At 42.8% G+C, this 14,195-nt stretch overlaps 1 protein-coding gene across 8 annotated transcripts in view; it reads right to left on the bottom strand.

Moving 5' to 3' along the window:
* Nucleotides 1-14,195, bottom strand: part of LOC134349397 (DDB1- and CUL4-associated factor 4-like) — a 63,069-nt gene that overhangs the window by 20,938 nt on the left and 27,936 nt on the right. For all 8 annotated transcript variants that reach the window (XM_063053673.1, XM_063053664.1, XM_063053658.1 and 5 more), the window contains 3 exons: nt 8,313-8,362; nt 6,489-6,568; nt 2,580-2,675 (listed from right to left, as the gene is read on the bottom strand). In XM_063053673.1, the coding sequence (XP_062909743.1) occupies nt 2,580-2,675; nt 6,489-6,568; nt 8,313-8,362 (226 nt within the window). The remainder of the gene's footprint in view (nt 1-2,579; nt 2,676-6,488; nt 6,569-8,312; nt 8,363-14,195) is intronic.

The raw sequence follows: 14,195 nt of genomic DNA on the forward strand, positions 1-14,195 counted from the left end.
AGTTGCTCGTTGGGGAGAAAATGAGGGAGCTGCACATCATGGTGCTGCTGCCTGAGTTGAAGGAGGTGTACAGTCTAATAGCCAGTGACCGTCTTGGTCGCTTTTCTTGTGAATGTAAGACCCTTTTGGACATTGTTAATGAGGAATGCCAAATGTCTGGCTCACTGATTTATTGGCGGTGGGCAGAAGCGAATGGCGGGGGAGCTGTGTGACCCTGTTTGAAGCGAGGAATAAGCCTCAAGCTGCGTTGATGCCTGATTATAGCCACTGGGAGAGAGGTGCCGGAGCTGGTCTGCTTCACCAGAGGCAGTGTGGTGCAGTGTCCACGCTGGAGTCATTTCTGCCCTCCCTGCTGTCCTCTCTGCAGAAGACAAGCTCTATTGTGGCTGACTGAAGATTTTTGCGGCAATCAATGGATTCAGGGCCTCAAGCTGCAGTGTCGCCTGTACACAGCGGCCAGGTGAGAGGCATTGGAGCCAGTGCACTCCACCAGGGGCAGTGTGGTGCAGCTTCCAGTTTGAAGTCTGTGCTAGCCTCCCGGTGTTCACTCGGTAGGAGACAAGCTCTATCCTGGTTCGAGTCTGAGCTTTTTTTTTAAAATTACCGTTTGGGTGTATCTTCCTGTTACCTTTACATGCTTGCTATCTTGTACGTACGTGCTATGTGTGCTTTTGCTGTGTGACTTTGTACTGTCTTTTGCACTTTGGCCTCTGAGTAACACTGTCTCACTTGTCTGTGTTAATTATTGTTCATGTATGGCTGAATGACAATTAATGAATTGAAAAATGTCAAATCAAAAGAAAAATTCCAAAACCTGTCAATAATTTTCTAAAACTTATAAACCAAAATTGTGAGGCTGAAAAAGTATTCATCCCCTTTGTAATTACTACACTAATTTTTCTCGGGTGCAATACTGTTTATTACCTTACCAACTCACCCAATTTGTTGATGTAGAAAATTGGAGGATCACCTGAATCACCCACTTTTCTCTGTAAGGTCCAATATATGGTAGATTTTGAACAGACCAAATCAAAATGAAGACAAAAGTGCATTCAAGACAAGTCAGGGAAGTGATAACAGAGAAACACAAATCTGGGGATGGGTACAACACTATCTCAAAGACACTGAACATGGTTTGGAGCTCAGTTCAGTCCATCGTGAAAAGTGGGAAAAAATATGAATACACAACGACACTGCCTAGGTCAGGCTGCCCCTCTAAACTCAGTCGCCAGAGAAGGATGGCTCTTGTAAGAGAGGCTACTGTGATGCCAACAGTCACTCTGAGTGATCTGCAATAGTCAGTAGCTGCAACTGGAGATGAAGTTCATGGCTCCACAATCTCTAAGGTCTTGTACAAAAAAGATATTTATGGAAGAGTGGCAAGGAAGAAGCCCTGGCATATCCTTGCCTGTAAAGACTTTGCAAAGTGTCACTTAGGAGATACTGTAAAGATGTGGAAGATGGGTTAGTGGTTGGATGAGGCTGAAGTTGAACTTTTGGGCCTCAACACTAAGCATAAATTAATACTCCACATCAACCATCCTTAATGGAAAGTACAGCGGAGGTAGCTTCATGCTATGGGGATGCTTTTCAGCAGCAGGGTCTGGAAATCTGGTCAGGATTGATGGGAAGGTGAATGCTGCTAAATACAGAGAGAACCTGGATAAAAATCTGTGAGACTCTGCCGGAAAGCTTAATCTGGGGAGAAAGATTGTATTTCAGCAGGACAACCTAAAGCTCAGTGCCAGAGCAACTATGGGGTGGCTTCAAAAGAAGAAAATTGATGTCTTTGAGTGGCCCAGTCGGAGTCCTGACTCTAACCTGATCGAACATCTCCGGCAAGACCAAAGATTGCTGTCCACCACTGCTCCCCAACTAACCTGGCACAGCTTGAGCAATTTTGTAAGGAGGAATGGGCAAATCTTGTGCAAAGCTAATAAAGATTTATCCAAAATAACTATTGGCTGTAAAAATTGCGAGAGGTTGTTCAATTAAGTACTGAGCAAAGAGGAATGAATACTTTTGAACTGCTGACATTTCAGTTTTTGATGTTTTTAGTTTCTCATACTTTACAATTGTCCCTGGTTTTGGGCTCTACTGTGAAAAAAACCAGCATGTGATTCACAAATAAAAATTCTCTGTGAAATCGATCAAAATTCCTGGTTGTAATACTCATTTGTGTATGTGAACCAAGGGCTGAATACTTTTACAAGAGACTGTATGTATAATTTTGGTTAATTCAGATTGATGTAATTTATGTTTGTCATGTTTCTACTGTATTGTGCTGCTGCTAAAGGCAACTTCTCGTGGCATTTATACACTGGGTATGTATACCCATGGCAATCAACTTGAACTTGAAATGGAATATAAACATTAGACTGTAACAGTCACATTTTTTTCAATGTTGAATACAACACTTACAATATAACATCTTAAATGTTTCAAATGATATCAAAATGATCACAAATGAAAACAATACATATTCGGGCCATTATGTGGTGTTACTCTCATACCAAAGACACATGCTTATTCCCAGATGCTGAGAAAAAGCTGGTTCTCTAACGATCTGTTAATTCTACCTGTACTGAAGCACTTGTCAGCTTGTGGGTTAAGGCACCAGCTGCAGGTCCAGACAGTTGAGCTCTTAAAGTTGCACAACATTCTTGGCTGTTCCTCTGCAGATGAAATAAAATTGGCATTGTATGAATTACGCTGGAAGGTTTTCCTGGTATTCTCAAACACTTATATTCATTAAAAATTTGCCTGCTGTTTGATTTAATTAAAGTGCAACTCCCTACAATGAATCCTTAAGGTGAGGGCGCAACTACAATATTTCCCTATTCATCCAAAACATATTCTCAGCTAGGTTTATCCATTCTTAGTATTTACATGGACTGCAAAATCTATGTAATGTAGATACCAAGGCCTCCAAATATACCCCAGGCCGATAGAAAGGATGCATTCCAAGCCATTTTGGAGATGGAATTTAGCCAATGAACTTAATCCTTTTTCTCACATTTCACACACAGTATTTGGAGGAATCACATTCCACAGCCTGCAGTGTTTATTTAACAAGGCTAATAACATCTACAAAATAAATGAAGAAAAGTTTAATTTGAAACAAATGCTAATAATAAACTTGAACTAAATCCAGAAGCCAGGTATGCACTGGTAGCAGACTCTAGACCAGTTCAGATTAGGTTGTGCCTCTAATAACTTTCTGAAAATATCCAAGTTTAGTAAAGAAAAACTCTGAAATTCAAATCTATTTGACTTTGAATATATCAAAATGATTCATTTAGTCCTTTTAAAATATGGCCAAGTGGTTAACGGTGAAAAGCAGAAATTTAGGTGGTCTGATCAGTTGTACAGAGAAATAAAAACCAGAACTGAATCCAGAGAAATGTGAGGTAATGTATGTGGGAAGGTGCAACAAGATGAGGGAAACATGGGAGGATATCAAGAGGTTTAATGGAGCAGACGGACTTTGCAGAGCATGTCCACAGATAGCAGGACAGGTCAACAGGTGGCTAAAAAGGTATTGGAATGCTTTTATTTAACAGCTGAGACACCAAATTTAAAAACATGGAAGTTAGGCTGGACACACAAAACGTGCTGGAGGGACTCAGCAGGCCAGGCATCTACAGAAAAAAGTATAGTTGACATTTTGGGCAGGACTGGAGTAAATAAGGTGAGGAGTAGATTTGAAAGATGGGGGGAAGGGAAGGAGAAATACAGGGTGATAGGTGAAGCCCAGAGGGGGAGGGGTGAAGTAAAGAGCTGGAAGTTGATTGGCGAAAGAGATATGGGGCTGGAGAAGGGGGAATCTGATAGGAGAGAATAGAAGGCCATGGAAGAAAGAAAAGGGGGGAGCAGCACTACGGGGAGTCGATGGGCAGGCAAGGAGATAAGGAAAAGGGGATGGGGGATGGGGGATGGGGAATGGTGAATGGTCCATTACCGTAAGTTGGAGAAATCGATGTTCATGTCATCAGGTTGGAGGCTATCCCCCCTCTCCCACTTCACCATTCCCCATCCCCTTTCCTTCTCACACCTTATCTCCTTGCCTGCCCATCACCTCCCTCTGGTGCTCCTACCCCCTTTTCTTTCTTCCATGGCTTTCTGTCCTCTCCTATCAGATTGACAGGTGTCTAATTAGTCAGGGTATCAAGGGATATGGGGAAAAAGCCGGAAATTGGAACTAGATAGGTGAATAGTTTAGCTCGATGGGCCGAATGGCCTACTTCTGCTCCTTTGTCTTGTGAATTGTGAATTCCCCCTTCTCCAGCTCTGTATCTCTCTCTCACCAATCAACCTCCCAGCTCTTTACTTCATCCCTTCCCCTTCTGGTTTCACCTATCACCTTATGTTTCTCTCTTCCCTTCCTCACGTTTAAAATCTACTCAGCCTTTTTTCTCCAGTCCTGCCGAAGGGTCTCTGCCTGAAATGTCAATGGTATATTTTTCCCCATAGATGCTGCCTGGCCTGCTGAGTTCCTCCAGCATTTTGTGTGTTGCTTGGATTTCCAGCATCTGAAGATTCTCTCTTGTTTGAAGTTAGGCTGGAACTGTTTACAACACTTGTGAGATTACAGCTTCACTATCTGAAGTACCAGTTGCCGTATTACAAGGAGAGTGCTGGAGAGAGTGAAAATTGGATTTGAGGCTATTGGCAGAAACAGAATTTTGTTCTGATTTCAATGTGGGTATTGTGGGCAAGACCAGCATTTATAGCTCATCCTGGAGAAGGTGCTGTTGGGGAGGGAGTTTCAATCAGGTATCCCCTTACTCTACTAAATTCAATCATCTTCATCTCTGTTCACAAAAGTGCCATCCAAGGAATCAGCCTGCTGAACCTTCTCTAAACTATCTCCATGGCAAGAACATTCTTTCATAGAAAAGGAGACCTAAACTGCACATAGTACTCACAGTGAAATCACACCAAGGGCCTGAACAATATCCAAGATCCTTTCACTGACAGCCAACACACCGGCTGCATCTGTGTAGTTACTCACTTGGACACACAGGTCTTATTGCATCCCCTCCTTTTCCCCAAACATCACACAATGATCTGTTTCCTTGCCTTTGGCACTCAGCGATACCCCACTAATCATCACCTGGCAACTGGAAACACAACCCATTTATTCCTACCTTTTGTTACCCATCTGCCAATCAGCCCACTCTCCATGTTGGTACATCACTGCAAATCCACAAGCATACTAATTCTGCAAATGGGACCTGGTCAAAACCCTTCTGAGGATCCAAATACACCACATTATAACTTACATCCTCATTTTACATCTTTAAAATGTACTCCAGCATTATTCCCCCATGGTAACATCAGACTAGCCGGTCTATAGTTCACCCCTTTCTCTCCATTTCCTGCTTAGATAGGAGGTTACGTTCGTTGCCTCCCAATTTGTGGGTGTTCACCTGACCCATCCATTCGACACTCCTGCAGTCTACAACTTCCTCCCACACTACCACTTTTGTTTCATATCAAGCAACCAAATTAAACACTCTGCAATATTCTTCAAATGCAACAAGTCTGGCATGATTTCATTGCAAACAGCATTGGAACGACCATCGGCTGTTACCTTCCCTTTTGATGTCATGGGTTTTATTTATCTGGTAAGTTCATCACATGTGACAGATGGCTGCTAAAGTCATGAACACCATATCAAATACAATCACATCAGAGTAACTGCTTGCATTCTCCTCAAATAACAGTCAAGCATAACCTTCACCTCCAACTACTTCAGCTGACTCTCACTAAGTGGTGAAGTAAACTGCTCCTCATTTTATTTTCCAGTGATATGTCCACCACTGACATTAGGCTAACTGGTTTATCTTCTCCTTTCAATCTGTGGTATTGTTTGTAATCTTCCAGACCTCTAACGAGGGAGGGGCAGCAGAGTTTTGAATGACATTGTTGATTGAGACTAGAATAGAATGGAGAGCTGCCAGCGCTTCTGAAGCTGCCAAGTCTAAAAGTAACAAAAGCACGAAAGAGGACTTCAGCAGGAGTTGAGCTGAGGAAGGTTAGAATAAAACTATGCTAGAGGTAGGAATAGCTGAGGTTAGCAACAGCAAGAGTGAAGCATTAATATTCAACTCGAGTCAAATATCATAGCAGAGTTGCGATCACTCTGAGTTAAGGCAGGCGTGAGGAGTGAGTCGGTGGCAAAGGGATTGAGTCTGCTTGGGGGTCAAAAAGTGCACATTTCACCTTAGTTGGAGGAAATTTGTTTTCACCCAGTACTGGATGCTGGACAGTTTATAGACAACAGACTGGTATTGTGTACTTGTGTGCAACGATACCATTCTCACTGGTTAAAAGCATTCAGTACCTTCTTCACCAAATACCATATGAAATAAACAAGGTAATACAATAAAGAGGAAACATGCAGTTGAAAAGAAAATAGCCTTGGGAAAAATTACAAGCCCATAACTTTTCCATGAAGTAAATGTATGACAATGATGCCTTACCCATGCTTGAATTACTAAATATTGAAGTCGGAAGCAGGCTGATATTTGCTGGGGTATCTGCGTGGCCCATAAGACAAAGCCTGTCACAGCAGCTTAAGGAAAATTACTAGCATTATTATACAGAATTCATGACAAACTTATGGAAAGATTGCTGCCAGGTTAGTATTAACAGCTATTTCAGTCCTGGTCAGTGCGTGGTGTGCCCTCTTCGCACTGTTACCCTCAGGAAGAATAGAAGCCTGAAGGCACACACTCAATTGGTTCAGGAACTTCCCTTCTGCCATTCAATTTCTGAATGGGCATTGAACCATTAAATAGTTACATAAGTAGTGCAAAAATAGAAATCAAAAGTAGTGTGGTAGTGTTCATGGGTTCAATGTCTATTCAGAAATTGGATGGCAGAGGGGAAGAAGCTGTTCCTGAATCACTGAGTGTGTGCCTTCAGGCTCCTGTACCTCCTACCTGAGGGTAACAATGAGAAGAGGGCATGACCTGGGTGGTGGGGGTCCTTAATGATAGATGCCCCCTTTTTGAGGCATTACTCCTTGAAGATGTCCTGGGTACTGGGAAGGCTAGAGCCCATGATGGAGCTGACTGAGTTTACAACTCTCTGCAGCTTACTTCGGCCTTCCCCCACCCATACCGGACACGATGCAACCAGTTAGAAGGCTCTCCATGGAAGTTCCCGCCTGCTTCAAAAGGACCCAAAACAAGCAGTGTGAGCTGTCTTCATGACTATCATTTAGTAGCACTCACATCAATGGTGATGAAGTGCTTTGAGAGTTGGTATGCTAGAATTAACTCCTGTCTTAGCAAGGACCTGGACCCACGGCAATTTTCCTATTGCCATAATAGGTTTATGGTGGATGCGATTTCAGTGGCTCTTCATGGGGCCTTGGATCACCTGGACAATACAAATACCTAAGTCAGGGTGCTGTTTATTGACCACAGCTCAGGATTTAAACACAACCATTTCTGATCAATAAGCTGCAGAACTGGGGCCTCTCAACATCCTTCTGCAACTGGATCCCGATTTCCTAACTGGATAACATCTCTACCTCGCTGACAATCAACACTGGTGCACCTCTGGGATGTGTGCTTAGCCCACCGCTCTTCTCTCTCTCTACACTCATGACTGTGAGGCTAGGCACAGATCAGATGCCATCTATAAATATGCTGACAATACAACCGTTGTTGGCAGAATTTCATATGGTGACGAGAGGGTGTACGGGAGTGAGATATACCAACTGGTTGAGAGGTATTGCAGCAACAACCCTGCACTCAAAGTCAGTAAGACCAAGGAACTGATATTGGACTTCAGAAAAGGTAAGATGAAGGAACACACACCAGTCATAGAGGGATCAAATGTGGAAAGAGTGAGCAATTTCAAGTTCCTGGGTGTCACTATCTCTGAGGTTCTAACCTAGACCCAACATAATGATGCAGCACAACAGTGGCTATATTTCATTTCGAGTTTGAGGAGGTTTGGTACGGAGGAACAACTGCAGCAACACAGAGTCCAGACTGTGTCTGGACTGTGGAACTCCTCACTGTCGAGCACCTTCACCGGAAACACTGTAGTGATTCAAGAAGGCAGTTGTCATCTTCTTTAGGAAAACTAGGGATGGGCAACATACACTGGCTTCATCAGTGATATCCAGAACCTGAAAAATAAATAAACAAACAAAAATCTGGAACTCACCCTCTCACTGGAGGATCCACCCCATGGCAAAACACAGAACTCAGATGGCATATCAGATCATTTGACGATACAATCATCATGTCAGGCTGCATTATTAAGCTTAGCATGTTTTAAAAGGATACAAGACATGTGAATCATGACCAGAGAGAGAAGCCCAACAAACTGAGGTACCCTGAAAATTAACAACAGGGAAATTAAAAGATTTCAATAATTCTGTACTATAATTCTGTTATTGCATGGGAAATAGTGGAATATGATGACCAGTATCAAAATTCACTCAAAACTACATAACACTATTAAAAATTCAGTCACAGCAAATTTAAAAGTAACTTTGTCATTTATGTTGATTAGAATTTCTAATTAAATAGTATCTCAACATCATTTACACACACGCCACCTCCAGCATTTTCTATGGCTATACCATAGTATATTACTGGCAATGTCAACTGATGACATTGGGTATTGGGACTGGGCAGCAGAGCTTTGGATAACCCTGATGGTAGAAGATGGGAGGCTAAATGCAGGAGAATTGAGAATATTCAATTCAGTTACATAGACTAGGGGTTTATTCCCTGGAATGCAGGAGATTGAAAGGTGACCCGATTAAGGCATATATCTTTTACCCAGGGTGGGATTGCTGAAAACGAGAGGGCATAGATTTATCATGAGGTGAGAGATTCTTCCGCCAAAGGGCAGCCTGTTCTTGGAATGAGCTTCCAGTAACTGTGGCTGAGGCAGACACATCAGCAATATTCAAAAGCCATCTAGCCTATACCTGGATAGGACAGGTTTAGAAGGCTACGTACCAAATATGGGCAGGTGGGACTAGCTCTCTCAGCAACACAGTCAGCATGGACAAGTTGGGCCAAGAGGTTTGATTCCATACCATGTGACTATTAAAGTTTAGACCATTCAACAACAAGAGTCTGTGCAGTAGGCAATCAGATCCAAGTGATGGTGTAGAGGAAGAACAGGCCATTTGGCGATTGATCCGGACTCTGTGCTGGCTGTGTGGATGTTGCTGACTCGCTCTGTGACACATGGGCTTGCCATAGGTGTTCAGGTTCCCTCCCACATCCCAGAGACTTTCAGGTTAATTGGCCATTGTAAATTGCCTCTATAATAGGTGAGCCAGGCATGAGAGAGAGAAAGAGGGAAATGGGACAGATGGGAATGCTCTGAAATTTGGCATACATCTAATGGGCAGAATGGCCTTCCATGTCATAAGATGATGTGTAATACAATATATAGTATGGTTCACATAATGTAAATGAAACCCGTAACATTAAATGTGGACTGTTTGCACGGATACAACACTGGCTAGGAGACACAGCAGAAAAGAATGGTAAGAGGTTGCTTACCAAACTACAGTGAATCGCAGCACATTCAGTTACACGTTAATGATCTTGGCTCGAGTATAGGAAATAATTTCAAAATATGCAGTGACTCAAAACTTGGAAATGTGGTGAACAGCAAGTCGGGTAACAAGAGACTTCAGGAAAACTGACTGGCAGAAAACAGATGAACGTTTGCACAGTGTGAAGTGATCCTTTTAGGAAGGAAAAATGAGGAGTGGTTATACAAGGCTAATTCTCCAGTGGATTCAAATACAGGCCTGGGGGTTTTACAGGTCTGAGTCTTTAAAGCAGAGAAGGGTATTAAAAAGGCAAATGAGATATTTAGCACTATAACTAGAGACAGTATAAAATGTGAGGGCAGGGGGCAGTGTTTATACCAAAAGTTAATACCATCGCTAAAAAAAAAGTTGCCACATTACATGCAATTCCAAACACCACACTTGATGACTGCCTTAAGAGGCACAAAGGAAATTCACAAGATTACCAAGTTTGAGGAACTTCAGGCATGTAATAAAGCCAGAGGAGCTGGCCTGATCTCCATAGCACTGGAAGGCCACAGACAGACTTAGTAGGGGTTTAAAAGTCTTGCAGTTCTTTGACAAAGTAAGAGAATGGGCAAGAACATGCCAGATGGGATATCATGTGTGGAAATATGAGGCCACTCACTTTGGTAGGAAATATAGAAAGGGGTGGTATTTTCTAAATGGTGAGACGCTGTAGAGGGCTGGTGTTCAGGAGGGACCTGGGCGTCTTATATAAAAAATGTGTTAACATGGAAGTTCTGCAAGCTATTAGGAATGCTGATGGGCCCTCTTCAGATAAAATTTGAAATAAAAAGGTTGAAGTGAATGGAGGAATATGGGATTAATGCAGGTAATGAGAGCTGAGGTAAAAAAATCAGCTGAAAACTTAGTGAATGAGCGAGGAAGCAGAAGGCAGGGTCCACTCCTGGGTGTATTGCTTATTGAATAGAGATTTCTTCTGATAGGGGAAATAAAGATGAATTGTTCCTCATAACATCAACATCAGCAAGATTGGCACAAGAATGAGAGTGAGAATGCTTTCCTGTCAAAATAGCAAGTTTTATCATACACACTGTCTTTAAAAGGTGCTGGAAGCAAACCCGATAACATTCAAAAGGAAACTGAGCAGCTACATTAAGGGAGAAAATCTGGAGGACTACTAGGAAGGACCAGATTGAGTCAAACAGTGTTTTATTTGAGGGATGAGTATGTTATCAATGGGACCGTGACTCTTAGGCTATGTCCACACCAGACCAGACAGATCCATAACCAAAGCTTTTTCTCTTCATTTTGACCCGCCGTCCACAATGAAATGGTGTTTTCCTCCTCCAAAAACGGAGCTTTTCAGAAATGCTCTCCAGAATGAATAAATCTGAAAACGCCTAATGGCCGGTGTAGTGTGTACGGGGTTAACCGGCTCTTTTTAAAAATGCTGTCCTGACGTGCCGGAACAGATGGTGGCGGCAGCGTGGCATTTCATTGTTTTCTTAAACACAACCTCTAACACAACAACAACGGCGGACGGCTTCATGCGTGTGTTGTTTACTTTGTCTACGTTAATAGCTTGTTTGGAGTTAAACATACCTATCTACCACGTATAGGCAGCATATCTATGTACAAAAAGGCACCGTTTGTGCTCACAGTTACTGTGCAATGGATCTGCACAATGTCAACGTCATTATCAACTGTATAAAGACCGGCGGCTTTGGAGACGACCCGGCCAAACCAGTGCGTGGTGGGAACGGAAATAGAATGCCTCCTCTTCGGTTGTCCTGCACATGCTCAGTAGGAGGAGATGCGCCCAAATACCCGTTTTAATGTGGACGGAGGTATTTTCAAAAATGCCTAGTGTGAACGCCTATCGTTTTTACGTGAAGCCGGCGTTTTCAAAATTATCCGGTCTAGCGTGGATGTAGCCTTAGATTCAATAACAACAAGAGTCTCACCACTACTGAAATCACACTTGTGGGAAGTAATTAGTCAGAAATGGCATAAATCAGTGTATTAATATAGAAAATCCCTAGATATACTTCTCAGCTGCCACCAGCATAGAAATGGTCATAAACTCTCTCAGTACAGATTTATCTAGGGTGTGTAAACAGGGAAGCAAGGCAAAGTATGGACGTAGTGTTGGAGAATTTGGTGGTGTGAGGAGACTTATGTGGGACATTATGTGGGGCAGGTTGTGCAGTATGGACCACTTCTGTCTGCACATTCTGTATACAATTTACTGATCAGTGAGGATATGGCCATTAGAATGTGACCATTCGCAAGGAGCATTCGTAATAAGGTGGATGAACTGAAAGTGCAGATTGTTATTAATGATTATGATATAGTTGGGATCACAGAGACATGGCTCCAGGGTGACCAGGGATGGGAGCTCAACGTTCAGGGATATTCAATATTCAGGAGGGATAGACATGAAGGAAGGGGAGGTGGGGTGGCGTTGCTGGTTAAAAAAGAGATTAACGCAATAGAAAGGAAGGACATAAGCCGGGAAGATGTGGAATCGATATGGGTAGAGCTGCGTAACACTAAGGGGCAGAAGACGCTGGTGGGAGTTGTGTACAGGCCACCTAACAGTAGTAGTGAGGTCGGAGATGGTATTAAACAGGAAATTAGAAATGTGTGCAATAAAGGAACAGCAGTTATAATGGGTGACTTCAATCTACATGTAGACTGGGTGAACCAAATTGGTAAAGGTGCTGAGGAAGAGGATTTCTTGGAATGTATGCGAGATGGTTTTTTGAACCAACATGTCGAGGAACCAACTAGAGAGCAGGCTATTCTGGACTGGGTTTTGAGCAATGAGGAAGGGTTAATTAGCGATCTTGTCGTGAGAGGCCCCTTGGGTAAGAGTGACCATAATATGGTGGAATTCTTCATTAATATGGAGAGTGACATAGTTAATTCTGAAACAAAGGTTCTGAACTTAAAGAGGGGTAACTTTGAAGGTATGAGACGTGAATTAGCTAAGATAGACTGGCAAATGACACTTAAAGGATTGACGGTGGATATGCAATGGCAAGCATTTAAAGGTTGCATGGATGAACTACAACAATTGTTCATCCCAGTTTGGCAAAAGAATAAATCAAGGAAGGTAGTGCACCCGTGGCTGGCAAGAGAAATTAGGGATAGTATCAAGTCCAAAGAAGTAGCATACAAATTAGCCAGAGAAAGTGGCTCACCTGAGGACTGGGAGAAATTCAGAGTTCAGCAGAGGAGGACAAAGGGCTTAATTAGGCAGAGGAAAAAAGATTATGAGAGAAAACTGGCAGAGAACATAAAAACGGACTGTAAAAGCTTTTATAGATATGTAAAAAGGAAAAGACTGGTAAAGACAAATGTAGGTCCCCTGCAGACAGAAACAGGTGAATTGATTATGGGGAGCAAGGACATGGCAGACCAATTGAATAATTACTTTGGTTCTGTCTTCACTAAGGAGGACATAAATAATCTTCCAGAAATAGTAAGGGACAGAGGGTCCAGTGAGATGGAGGAACTGAATGAAATACATGTTAGTAGGGAAGTGGTGTTAGGTAAATTGAAGGGATTGAAGGCAGATAAATCCCCAGGGCCAGATGGTCTGCATCCTAGAGTGCTTAAGGAAGTAGCCCAAGAAATAGTGGATGCATTAGTGATAATTTTTCAAAACTCGTTAGATTCTGGACTAGTTCCTGAGGATTGGAGGGTGGCTAATGTAACCTCACTTTTTAAAAAAGGAGGGAGAGAGAAACCGGGGAATTATAGACCGGTTAGCCTAACGTCGGTGGTGGGGAACTGCTGGAGTCAGTTATCAAGGATGTGATAACAGCACATTTGGAAAGCGGTGAAATGATCGGACAAAGTCAGCATGGGTTTGTGAAAGGAAAATCATGTCTGACGAATCTCATAGAATTTTTTGAGGATGTAACTAGTAGAGTGGATAGGGGAGAACCAGTGGATGTGGTATATTTGGATTTTCAAAAGGCTTTTGACAAGGTCCCACACAGGAGATTAGTGTGCAAACTTAAAGCACACGGTATTGGGGGTAAGGTATTGGTGTGGGTGGAGAATTGGTTAGCAGACAGGAAGCAAAGAGTGGGAATAAACGGGACCTTTTCAGAATGGCAGGCGGTAACTAGTGGGGTACCGCAAGGCTCAGTGCTGGGACCCCAGTTGTTTACAATATATATTAATGACTTGGATGAGGGAATTAAATGCAGCATCTCCAAGTTTGCGGATGACACGAAGCTGGGTGGCAGTGTTAGCAGTGAGGAGGATGCTAAGAGGATGCAGGGTGACTTGGATAGGTTGGGTGAGTGGGCAAACTCATGGCAGATGCAATTTAATGTGGATAAATGTGAAGTTATCCACTTTGGTGGCAAAAATAGGAAAACAGATTATTATCTGAATGGTGGCCGATTAGGAAAAGGGGAGGTGCAACGAGACCTGGGTGTCATTATACACCAGTCATTGAAAGTGGGCATGCAGGTACAGTAGGCGGTGAAAAAGGCGAATGGTATGCTGGCATTTATAGCGAGAGGATTCGAGTACAGGAGCAGGGAGGTACTACTGCAGTTGTACAAGGCCTTGGTGAGACCACACCTGGAGTATTGTGTGCAGTTTTGGTCTCCTAATCTGA

The sequence above is a fragment of the Mobula hypostoma genome, chromosome 1, assembly GCF_963921235.1.
Source record: "Mobula hypostoma chromosome 1, sMobHyp1.1, whole genome shotgun sequence".
Classification (NCBI taxonomy): domain Eukaryota; kingdom Metazoa; phylum Chordata; class Chondrichthyes; order Myliobatiformes; family Myliobatidae; genus Mobula; species Mobula hypostoma.